General features: G+C 44.6%; 1 protein-coding gene across 3 annotated transcripts in view; it reads right to left on the bottom strand.

The window, feature by feature from the left end:
- The window catches only part of NPEPPS (aminopeptidase puromycin sensitive), a 97,582-nt gene extending 88,552 nt beyond the window's left edge, over positions 1-9,030 (bottom strand). The window contains exons 1-2 of one of the 3 annotated variants that reach the window (XM_058676640.1): positions 8,898-9,030; positions 3,928-4,099 (exon numbers count right to left, since the gene is read on the bottom strand). In XM_058676640.1, coding sequence (XP_058532623.1) covers positions 3,928-4,099; positions 8,898-8,959 — 234 coding nt within the window. In that variant the 5' untranslated portion in view covers positions 8,960-9,030. Of the gene's footprint in view, positions 1-3,927; positions 4,366-8,897 lie in introns of those variants that run through there. The other 2 variants (XM_058676641.1, XM_058676639.1) reach the window with 2 other exon arrangements.
- Positions 9,031-12,784: the final 3,754 nt, after the last annotated feature.

Here is a 12,784-nt window from a genome sequence, read left to right as displayed (position 1 = left end):
AATAAAAATAAATCTTAAAAAAAAAAAAAAAAAAAGACCACAGCTACCTCTGAAGGTAGGGGTGGGAAGATATGAACATCAGTTTTATTGACATCTACGTCATTTTACTGCCCAAGAAACACCACACACAGTCAGAAGCAAATAAGACAAAACATTAATATCTGTTAATACTGGGTGGTGGGTTATTTTTTTATTTCTAAAATATTTCCAAAGAAAATAAAGTCGTAAAGAGATTACAGACCAAACAAGGAACATATGCTTATGTGATGCTCAAAATGCAATCTCACAAATCTGAGAAAAGTAATCTTATTGAACAACAAAACAGCTCCCCGAAGAGACTCAATCCTACCATGCCTCAAATGTAGATTACAATAGCAATTCACAATAGGAACAGACTCATTTAGGTGGCAAAGTTCAAAAAAGCTTCAGAGATAATTTACTACTCAAGACCACATTTATCCAGATTATATTAAACAACACTAATTATCCAGAACCAGGAAGTTAAAAAAAAAAGCTCTGAATGAAAAGCCAGGCCTGATGATACAAAGTCCATATGATAAAGCTCATACATTCCACTCAGAAGAGAATCCACAGACTCTCAAAATCTATTTTCAATCTCAGACAAGCCTGTTTACCTGACTACTTACATTTCTTTAGACAAAACCCAGGAAAGTGAAAGAGAAACTGCTCAATAGGCAGCAAGAATCACCTGAAATAAGGAAAATGAAATCTTAAAAAACAAATCTGAATCTAATAAATTACAACACAGCGTGAGGTAACTTGCATCGCTGTAGGTATTCTAGCATCAGCAACATTCAGAAGAAACTTGCAAAGAAACAGGACATTATGAGGAACTACAAAGATTAAAAAAAAAAAGGTACACTGTAGGGTTATTTCCACTCAAATAAGTATGGTTTTTAAAGTCTAAGTGGAATATTCACTGCAGCAGTCAGTGTTTAACAAAAGCGTTTCGTTTATATCTTTTTACATAGATAATTTCAAAAAACAGAACAGAAAATCTGAATAAATTCAGTTCTTCATCCATCAATCTTTTAAAAGACCATTTAGTGATCTAGCATAACACTGACAAATAATACCATTTTTTTAAGATTAAAGAAATGCTCGAAATAATTGCACAGAAAATATGCAAAACTTCGGCAGCAAAACTGTAATACCAGATTAACAACAACATCCATTTGGGTGCCAAGTTTTTAGTCTGCCAAACAAACAAGTATATCTGTAACTCCTCTCTTGGTGCCAATTTAGTCATCTCCAACACAAGTATTCTGATGGTGGCGCCAGGGACTGGCTACTCTATCCTGACTTCTGGTCTCCAAGAATAAAGTTAATTTCTCTGGCACAGGTAAAATGTTTCCATGAGAGGAAATCCAATGACTGCACCAACCATTACACACAAGAATTGTCGCAACACTCATATAAACCCTCCAATCCTTTTTTAATTAACAACTACAGAGGAAGAAGGTCAACATTTGAAATAACCACAAAACTTCATTGCTCTCAAATAACCAAAGCCAAAAGAGGAAAGAGGGAATGAAATGAAACCAATCTGGAGCAGAGAGGAATTTCTCTAGGCCCGTAGTGAGAGTTTCAAAATCTACCAAATCTGCCCCCCTCACCTATGTGAAAGATAATTCATTTGCAAATCACTGCATGCTGACTTATTTCTTCACCTTCCCAGGAGTCCACACCCCAGGTCAGGTTAAAAATCCACTAAGTTTCTAATATGTAACCTGCACAAATACTTATCAGAAAATTTTGCAACTAAAGCAACAGAACTTCAATACTTTGTGCAATGTGATCCCAACTGTTAGCAAATACCAGTTATAAATCTTGGTTTCCAGAGACAGGAGTTTGGTCATTACCTTTCCATTTCCACAAGATACTACCTAAGGTCACAATTTAAGCTTAGTGCTTCAGTTCATGATTTCAAAAACATCAATATGTTCCTAGCTGCTTCTTTCTAATGTTGACTCATCTTTTACACTTCCAAAGATGACAGTGGGTATAATTAAAAAGTTCAATTACTCATTAATAAAATCTACTAGAATGCACTACTATGCCATCTTCGTACTGCCACCTAATGTGAAATGACTTTCTGGTGAAAACACAAGCTTTGAAAAGTTCATGTTTCTAAAAAGATCCTTGGCTAATACCTAATGCATTACCATGTGCTGCCTCAATGGTTCAAACCACGGATTTCTCATATCGTGGGAAAAGGAAAAAGAAGCATGTTCCTGCTGGTTACTGTAACACGTCAATAAAACTCACTTCTTAATAATCATTTAAAAAATATGAATTTCTTAAAAAATGTTTTTCCTTAAACAAGTATGCCTCCCAAAAAACCAACTCATGATGCCAACCCATGGGGCAAGAAACAAATGACTTCCTGAGGTTAGTCTTTCCACATAATGTGAATTCATCCACGGCTAGTTCCCTCTTCCAGAAGGTTTGCCAAATCACATGACACACTACTGTTTACAATCCCTCCCATCTTCCCCCTGCCAATATGTATCAAACACTCTAGTGACTTGGCTTCCACTGCAGTCTCCCGAAGAACTCTCTCAAACCCTAATTTAGACCCAAGAGGCATTCATTGTGGTTCACATTCCTAATGGAAAAATTTGAAATCGACCGACTCTCACGGGGATAAATCCTGCTTTCTGAAGTGGCCAGACCCTGGCTGCAGCCCTTGGGTTTTCACTTCGGCTCCCCCAAATCTCACAGCATACACCTTTTAATTCCATACTTTTACATAGACTTTCAATCTCAGTATCAAACCTTCTTGGCATTGAAGGCAACGACCAACTTTCAATTCGTTTGAGTTCTAGCATACATTTCTTTCATTTCGTTGCTACATAGTTTTTTTCTTAAGGTTGAAACAAAATACACACCATTCTTTTCACAAATAACGATTAAGTAACTCCCTTTTTCCTTAGACTTCATATAACCCTTCCTGTAACATGATATCCTAAATGCCTATTGTTTAGGATCTCTGTGAGGCATCTATACCAAATGGTCTCCAAAAATCAAACAATACTACAGATAACGCTGTGGGAGGAGGAAGGGGAGTATGATTCACCGAAAACTGCAATGAAGAGTAATGGAATAGTTTCACCAGCGCTATGCAAAAGAAAAAAAAAAAACTAATAGCTTCTATCAGAAGAGGGTAACTAACGGCTAGGCAACAACTAACACCGTAACAATAAATCCACCCGCCTAGAAGGTTGCAAAGCCGGCAAGCTGGGAACAAAATCGGAGCTGGGGGTCCTCCCTCAGCTTCTCCAGAGGTTAGGAGAGAACAAAGTCACTGCCGCACTGTCACTGGAGGGGTAGGGGGAGGGGGCGGATCATCTTGGAAACCCAGCCCCAGGGCTGGAGCCGGCGGAGAGAACTCAGCAGGGCGGCCTGGGATTAACATTCCCCTTCTCACTCTTAACGCGCCCCCCCAACACACCCCTTTCTAGAAGCTCCCCTTCACGCTCCAGCGTGGCCGCTGGCCTCGCCAATGACCGCCCCATTCCAATCAATCGATCCCCGGGAGGGGGTAGGGACAACCAAAGAAAGAACTGAGTCAGGAGGTTGAGCCCGAGCCAGAGCTGCCCCGAACCCTGCGACCTCCCTCTCCCTGGACACTCCCAAGCCCCGCGGGGTCAGGGGTGGGGGTGGGGGACGTCCACACAGGTGTGCTGGCCTGGCCCGTCCACTCCGCAGCGCGGCCCCGGGCCCAGCCCAGACCGAACAGCAGAGCACGCCGGGCCCCGACGCCCCGCAGCCGCCCGGAGGGGCGCGTCCGTCTCCCCGCCACCCCGCGCCGAGCCCCGGCGCCGAGGCCCACCCGCCCGGCTCCCAGTCCAGCCCGCAGGCGCGGCCTAACTGCTCGCCTCCGGCGCCCCAGGGTCGCCGTACCTGGGCGGCGGCCTCCAGCTTGCCCTCGAAGGTGAAGTCCAGCAAGTCGGGCTTGAGGCAAAGGCTGTAGTTGATAGGGGAGACATCGGCAGGCAGCCGCTCGAAGGGCCTCTTCTCTGGCATCGCGGCGAGGCCCAGTGTGTGGAGGCGGCGGCGGCGGCGAGAGGAGCGGCTGAGGAGGAGAAGGAGGAGGGGAGGAGGCGGAGAGCCGAGGAAGAGCAGGCGGCGAGCGACGGAGGGGGCGGCGGCTGCCAGCCACATCCACCGAGCGCGGCCGACGGCCTGCGGAGAGCCACCGGGGAGCGCCTGAGGGCGGGGGACGGACCGGCCGGAGCGCTGGGGGCCGGGACGGAGGCCGTGCGGGCGGCGGGCGGGCTGCCTACGGGGAAGGGGGCGGAGGAGAGGGGAGGGGAGGAGGGCCCGCCGGGAGGGACGGAGGGAGGCGGCGGTAGCGTGCGCGCCCCCGCGGCGGGCGCGTCCCCGACGAGTGCGCGCGCCGGGGCGGGGCGGGGCGAGGGCGTGGCCGCCCGGGCGCGAGGCGGCTCCCGGAGGCGCTGCACCTGTCGCCGCAGCTTGGGAGAGGGGTTGGCCTGCAAGCCGCAGGAAACCCGGAAGGGCCTGAGGAAGCAGAGGGGAGGGCGTGAGGGCCCCCAGAGGTGCCTTAGGGGAAACACGTTTAGAAAAAAAACTGCCAGCAGGACTGTACCCCCAAATCTGAGGAAAACACCGACTTCAGTTCTTTGACCCTAATTCCTGTTATTTTAAGTAGCAATTTTAAGACATGATGGGGGAGGATGGTTTCTCTCAAAAAAAAAAAAAAAAAAAAAAACCTTTAGCAATCCAGGTTATTTCCACCAATAGCATTTGGACCTTTGAGGGAGGACGTGATCTCAAAAATTAGAGTTTAGTTTCCGCTGTTTAATGGTTTTAAAAAAGCATTTACACCTTTTTTTCCCCATCTTCATTTTTGTTTCTACCTTTTTTTAAACTAAAAGGCCCTGTGCCAGTCAGGGCCTGTTCATACTAGCTGTGCCTCCCTTATACTTCTGGCAAATCTGACAGGTATATCCACATGCACAGAATTATGCACAGTCTCGGTATGCATTTGTAAAAACGTCTCTGTCCGATAGAAGACTGTGAGTCACTATGTTCTTTTAAGTTTTCTAGTAGCCAGATCACAAAAAAAACCAAAGGGGAATCAAGTGAAATTAATGTGTTTTGTTTTTTCCAAGATTTATTTTTATAGGAAAGGCAGATTTAGAAAGAAAAGGAGAAACAGAGAAAGATCTTCCATCTGCTGACTGACTCCCCAGAAGGCCACAACAGCTAGAGCTGAGCCAACCAGGAGCCTGGGTCTCCCACACGGGTGCTTTCCCAGGCCACAAGCAGGGAACTGGGCGGGAAGTGGAGCTACTGGGATTAGAATCAGCGCCCCTGTGGGATCCCGGTGCATTCAAGGTGAGGACTTTAGCCAACAGGCCACCGCACCAAGCCCCACACCTTCTGAATCTTATGCATGTTTAAGGAGGACAGGCAGAAGACTGCAGTCCTTTCAGACTAATGTATTGGGTGGAAATTTTTGCTATATGGACCAAGAAATGGTCATAGGAATATAACAATCACTTAAGGAACACATATTAATTTGATGAAATATGATTGCATATTAGTCACTTGCTAAGTGCTTTTTGTGTATTAATTCATTTAAGGTGACCCACCCTGTGAGGTGGACACGGTTATGCCCATTTTACAGATACATTGAAGCAGGTGCACAGAAATTCACCAACTTGCCCAGGGTCCTATAGCTCATAATTGGCACAGCTGGAACTGAGGTAGAGGTATTTTTTCCCCCTCTCCTAATGAATTTGGTGGCAGCTTCCCTGTTTTTCTAACTTTCCACTTTCATTGTATTCTAATCCATCTGTATGTAAGCTTCTGGAAGTCTTATTTTCACTATGCAGGAACCATAAAGGGTCTTTTTTATCTCTGAAAGCAAATTTGATTCATAACCATGTCAAGTTCTCCCTGAACTATTCTTATCATTTTCACCGAGTTCTTTTTTTTCTAACACTTCAGCAGAAATGCTCAAGTGTCAGCAAGCTAACCTCTTTACTGCTTGGCACTTGCAGTGGCTCTTTCTATCCTCTCTGCCCTTGCTCATGTACTATTGTCGGAATGACCTCCTCATCATTTTTGACAAACCCATGCCCCTCCCTTCCTTTAAAATTTACCCTTTCCGGGAAGTCTTCATTGACTGACCCCACCTAACCCCAACCCTTTTCCCATCAGCTTTTTTTTTTTAAAGATTTATTCATTTTATTACAGCCAGATTCCCATCAGCTTTTACTCACTCATTTGCACGTGTTCTTTTGTGCTATCCTTGCATTTTGAAATGAACCTGTATGCATATCATTACAAGATGTACTTCTAGCAAGAACGTGTTTTCTCATTCTTTTATTGCTCTCAGTTATGGCACCTGCACAAACTGCCTCATTCGTTAATGAGGTGATTAACCAATCTATCAAAAAACAAACAAAAAAAAGATTCCAGGCCCAGTATGACGGCTCAATGGCTAAATCCTCATCTTGCAAGTCCTGGGATGCCATGTAGGCGCTGGTTCCTGTCCTGGTTGCTCCATTTCCCCATCCAGCTCCAAGAGAAAGTGTTAGAGGCTGGCCCAAAGCCTTGGGGCCCTATGCTTGCTTGGGAGGTCCAGAGGAAGCCCCTGGTTCCTGGCTTTGGATCAGCTTAGTTCTGGCCATTGGGGGCTCATTTGAGGGGTAAAAAAGCAGATGGAAGATATTTCTGTCTCCCCTTCACTCTGTAAATCTGCCTTTCCACTAAAAATAAATGAATCCAAACAAACACAATTTCCATGCAGTCTCTAATCTTTTCTTTATAGACAAGATGTGTACTCTTCAGGGCCAGCACAGTGGCTCAGTGGCTAATTCTTCACCTTAAAGTGTTGGCATGCCATATGGGGGCAGATTCATGTCCCAACTGCTCCACTCTCATTCCAACTCTCTACTAATGTTTCTGGGAAAGCAAAGGGAATGGCCTAAGTTCTTGAGATCCTGCACATATGTAGCAGACCTGGAAGACTTTAGACCAGCCCCATTCCCACCATTGTAACCATCTGGGGGAGTGAACCAGCAAATGAAAGAGACAATCTCTCTCTCTCTCTCTCTCTCTCCCCCCCTTTCTCTCTCTCTCCCTAAAAAAATGAGTAAAATAAGTAGTCAAACCCAGTCACTCCAATTAGGATGTGAATATGGTAATCAGTATCTGTCTAATATTGGCCCTACTTGATACACTTCTGGGCTTCTCTGTTTAGCAAGCACTTGATGAAAACCTGCAAGTGAAAAAAAAAAAAAAAAAGGAAAGCCTGCAAATCTGAACATGTCAATCAGAAGTAAGAAGGGGGAAGGAACAAACATTCAATACACTGGTTTGCTCCCCAAATGGCCACAACAGCCAGAGCTGAGCCAATCTGAAGCCAGGAGCCAGGAGCTTCTTCCAGGTCTCCCACACGGGTGCAAGATCCCAAGGCTTTGGGCTATCCTTGACTGCTTTCCCAGGCACCAAGCAGTAAGCTGAATGGGAAGCAGGAATGCTGGGATTAGAACTGATGCCCATATGGGATCCTGGCGCGTTCAAGGCAAGGACTTTAACCGCAATGCTATCGCATCAGGCCCAGAAGATAATTCTGTGGTGTGTGTATCTGTATGTGTATTCCTCTGTCACTAATAAATAAATAAATAAATAAATAAATAAATAAATATTCTGGAGAGGAAAGGGAAAAAATTGTTCTAGCAAGAGGCACTTCTGTCTAGTTTTCAAACACTACTCTGAGACTCTGACACTAGCTGCTAGTTTTAATACCATCATGGGCTTCATGACCTACAACAAGTCTTGTCATTTCTCTTTCTTGATTTTCCCATCTGTACAACAGATATATGTATAATGAATACTTATTAAAAGATATGCTTATTGAAAAAATGCTTGTTCCAAAACAAAGTGGTATTTCATCTGTGGTTTGAGAAATTCCAGGGGAGAAAATGAAAATAAAGGGCCTGCACGATGGCCTAGCAGCTAAAGTCCTTGCCTTGAGCGTGCTGGGATCCCATATGGGAGCTGGTTCTAATCCCAGCAGCTCCACTTCCCATCCAGCTCCCTGCTTGTGGCCTGGGAAAGCAGTCGAGGACGGCCCAAAGCCATGAGACTCTGCACCCGCGTGGGAGACCCAAAAGAAGTCCTGGCTCCCGGCTTCGGATCGGCATAGCATAGGCCGTTACACTCACTTGGGGAGTGAATCATCAGACGGAAGATCTTCCTTTCTTTTTCTCCTCCTCTCTGTATATCTGACTTTGCAATAAAAATAAATAAATCTTAAAAAAAAAAAAAGAAAATGAAAATAAAAAGAAGGAAGGAAGAGAATGAGAAAAAAAGAAAGAAGGGCTATTATGCAATGAGTGTCACAGTGGTCTTTATAACGAAAGTGGTCAAGAGTTGGCATAAACGATATGAGCAAATAAAAGTCATCGAAAGAGAAGCCTCAAAGAAAAATGAATAGAAAAGAGCTGTGTCGTAGAACCATCTTATTTAGCTCGGCAGCGTGGCCTAGTGGCTAAGGTCCTCGCCTTGATCCCATATGGCCACTGGTTCTACTCCCGGCAGCTCCACTTCCTCTCTATCGCTCCTCCTCTCAGTATATCTGACTTTGTAGTAAAAATAAAATAAATCTTTAAAAAAAAAAAAAAAAAAGGACCATCTTATCTAGCTAGGAGGGAGAGAAAGCCAGGCTGTGAAACACTAAAAAGGAGAAAGAAAGATGTGGTAAGTTTGGGAGCTCATGGCAAAACCCTCTGTGTCAGATGGAACCAACCGTGGCTGCTTCAGTGCAACCTCACTGACTTCAACCATAGCCATCCAAGTCAAAATGATCGTTCTCATTCCACTGATACAAATCTTACCTGTGGAATATGGTGAAAGGATTACAAAAACTAGGGACACAAAACATTGAAGAGCAATCCATAGGAAGCTGATACCAGGAGACTCCAGCCTTGGGTGTCTTCTGTGATGAAAATGGCTGTTGGAACGTCAGTTGGAAATGTGAGTAGACAGAATGTTGCCCTCCCATCTCAATTTCTCCACTGTGTGAAAGGTCAGTGGGTTAATTCCATATGCTCTAAAAGGCATATCTTACTGGTAGACAACAAAATACAATGAAATCATATATGATCTACAGGTAGTGATACATGTCGATTAATTTATTTAAGTGTGTATCCGTATGACATTATATACACCCAAATATCACCAAGAAATGTCCCATCTGTCCCATCAAACTTTATTTCTCTTGGTATATTTCCATCGGGAAGTTGAAAAAGTTTTACGTTTCCACTTGTCTCCTGTCTTTTCTAGTCCCTCCTTTTTTTTTTTTTTTCCCCAGGACTTGTGTTTTCCTATTCAAAACCACAACTGTCAGTCCCAACTGACTGGCAGCTCCATGACTAAATCCAGCTCCCTTTGCTAGTGACCTTCCAGTTGAGATGAGCCTGTTTGGCTCCATTCTTTGGTGCAAGGTTTGCAATCAGGGCTTTGCAGAATGTGAGTTAGGGAGTGAGGCCCACACCCTCTGGCTGCAGGCAAGAATGCATATGTTGGTGCCTGATGCGTGGGTCTCTGGAATGCTGCTACAACATTTCCCATGGAATCCGAAGTCTTTAAAGGTTACAGTGTTCTGGAGCTGGCAGGCCAGAATTGGGTTAGTGTTGACCTCAAGTTCAAAAATATCAGGGTGCATTCAGGTTGAATCAACCCAATGGAATAGCCAAGAGTGTTAGAGGTCTGTGCAGCTGGAAGATGGTCAGATTGCCTCAGTTTCCCCACCCTTGGCTCAATAGCTCTTCTTCAAACTCTGACAAGAAATATTGGCATCAAAATTAATCCACACTCAATATCTGATCCTATGCCTAACAAAGACAGTAAGCTCAACTTTTGTTCAACCCCAGGTCTAGGGGTGGGGTGATGTCAGGTGTAAGATATGAAGTCTCACCAGTCTGGTAGAATTATATTTCATGGGATGTGATTTTTATGACAGCAGTTTTATCCTTGAGGTCGAAGCCACTTAAATAACAGGATGAGAATCTTCTGTTGTCACCCAGCCTATAGAGTTTGCATAGAGGTCAAGGTTGAGAAACAGGTGGAGTGTGGAATTGGCCCAAAATGTATAAAAGTCCTGTGCTGTCCAACCCAGCCCCCTTTTTTTTCTGCCCTTTCTTCTGGCCCTTTTGCAACTGCTGCTGCTGCCACAGCGGTGGCTGCTGCTGCTCCCCCAGTCCCGCTGCTGGGGTGGCAGCTGGGAGCCAAGGCAAGTCTGAATAAATCGTCCTCACACGTTTGCATCGAAAAAAAAAAAAAAAAAGAAAAAGAGAGAAACAGGTGGAGAGCATGACACGATTATTCAATGGCTAAATCCTTATCTTGCACACGCTGGGATCCCATATGAGTGCCAGTTCATGTCCTGCTGCTGCTCCACTTTCCACCCAGCTCCTTGCTTGTGGCCTAGGAAGGCAATAAAGGATGGCCCAAAGCCTTGAGCCACTGCACCCATATGGGAAACCTGAAAGAGACTCCTGACTTCAGATTGGCTCAGCTCTGGCCATTGCAGACATTTGGGGAGTGAACCAGTGGATGGAGGGTCTCTCTGTAAATCTGACCTACCGTGCCAATAAAAATAAATAAATCTTTAAAAATGCAAAAAATAGGGCTTAGCACAGTAGCCTAGCAGCTAAAATCCTAGCCTTGCATGGTGCTGGGATCCCATACGGGCGCCCTTATGAGCATTCTAGTCCAGACGGCCCTGCTTCCGATCCAGCTGCCTGCTTGTAGCCTGGGAAAGCAATAGAGAACCGAGCAGAGACTTAGGACCCTGCACCCGCATGAAAAACCTGGAAGAAACTCTTGGCTCCCAGCTTCGGATTGGCTTAGCTCCAGCCGTTATGGCCACTTGGGGATTGAATCATCGGATGGAAGATCTTCCTCGCTGTCTCTCCTCTCTGTATATATGAGTTTTCAATAAAAACAAATAAATCTTTTTAAAAAAATACAAAAAACATGTGGAAAGTATATGGAGGGCTAGAAATTGACTTATAATCTGCTTATTCATAGGACTGAGCTAACTTAACTTGTCCACAGTAAACAAATAGTGCTGGAGTCAAAAAAGAGACTGTGATGAAAGCTCCTCCGACCCCTTCGCTTTCAGATAACATACATTTTCTAGGAAAATTAATCTTGGCGTGGAAGCTGTCATTTGGCCTCTGATGCCTTTTCTTCTCATCAGATGTAGGTGGCAACATCTCTGTAGTATGAATTGACTCGAGATGAAATCAAAGAGGCAAATAGGACCTTTTTCAACCCTGGGAAGCCTGTACCAGCTGCTTTCTGGACTTGGTCTATTTTAGTTCAAAGTGTGATCACACTGTATAAAACATACATTCACAGAAAAAGAGGCATAGCAAAGATACCCTAGGGACCTGACATCAGAAATTAGGGCAGGTCAAAAAAAAAAAAAAAAAAAAAAAGACAAAGCTCTTCGGGCAAACAGGCACAATTCAAACCCCTCAACAGAGATGTGTGTTCTTCTTGCTCTGAAGCCACATCTGTTATGAAGTAGAGGTCATCACTGTAGCCACTCTACATCTGGAGACCTTGGGCTCTTGCTGGGGCCTAGCCTGATGTGTCCTAGGACCAACAGACACAAGAGATGCCAAAATATGTCATTTCCACTCACCCCTGTGTGCTTCAGCTAAAGTGATTTATTACCGTCTTGTCTCAGCATAAGAGATAGATGCAGAGGAGGGTGACAGGATCAAAGGGACAGAGGAAGTAAAGAGGACAAACAGCTGTCACCCAAAGTGCTAGCGTTGCTGTCTTCCAGGATAAATCATTCCATTTATAAGCCCTGCTCCCTTTTATGTTTCCATGAAATAGACACTGTAATTCCATTCAGGTTGAGTTTGGACTTGACTTTTGCAGGTTGCAAAAACAGATTTGTACTTCACCCTTCCAAATAAGAACTTAAGGTGGTAATATCTTGGAGGCCTTGGTTTTGCATAAACTTTCTTCCCCTTTGATGTAACAGGACAGAGAAATTCAGTATGCTACCTTACAGAAAATGAAATATTAGGGCCCGACACGGTATCCTAGTGGCTAAAATCCTCACTCTGCATGTGCCAGGATTACAAAAGAGTGCCAGTTCTAATCCCAGCAGTCCTGCTTCCCATCCAACACCCTGCTTGTGTCCTGGGAAAGCAGTCAAGGACAGCCCAGTGCCTTGGGACCCTACACCTGTGTGGGAGACAGGGAAGAAGCTCCTGATCCCTCGCTTTAAATTGGCATAGCACTGGCTCTTGTGGCCGCTTGGGGAGTGAATCATCAGATGGAAGATCTTCCTCTCTGTCTCTCCTCCTCTCTGTATTTCTGACTTTTCAATAAAAATAAAAATAAATCTTTTTTTAAATAAATCTTTTTAAAAGCACTAAATTTTCATTTTCTTCTTTTTTAAGATTTATTTATTTATTTATTAAAGATTTATTTATTTTATTGGAAAGGCAGATATACAGAGAGGAGGAGAGACAGAGATGAAGATCTTCCATCCGATGATTCACTTCCCAAGTGGCCACAACGGCTGGTACTGCGCCGATCTGAAGCCAGGAGCCAGGAACTTCTTTCTGGGTCTCCCATGTGGGTGCACAGTCCCAAGGCTTTGGGCCGTCCTTGGCTGCTTTCCCAGGCCACAAGCAGGGAGCTGGATGGGAAGTGGAGCTGCCGAGATTAGAACCGGCACCCATATGGGATC

Source organism: Ochotona princeps, chromosome 17 (assembly GCF_030435755.1).
Source record: "Ochotona princeps isolate mOchPri1 chromosome 17, mOchPri1.hap1, whole genome shotgun sequence".
NCBI lineage: Eukaryota > Metazoa > Chordata > Mammalia > Lagomorpha > Ochotonidae > Ochotona > Ochotona princeps.
This window is presented reverse-complemented; position numbering and strand designations above follow the sequence as displayed.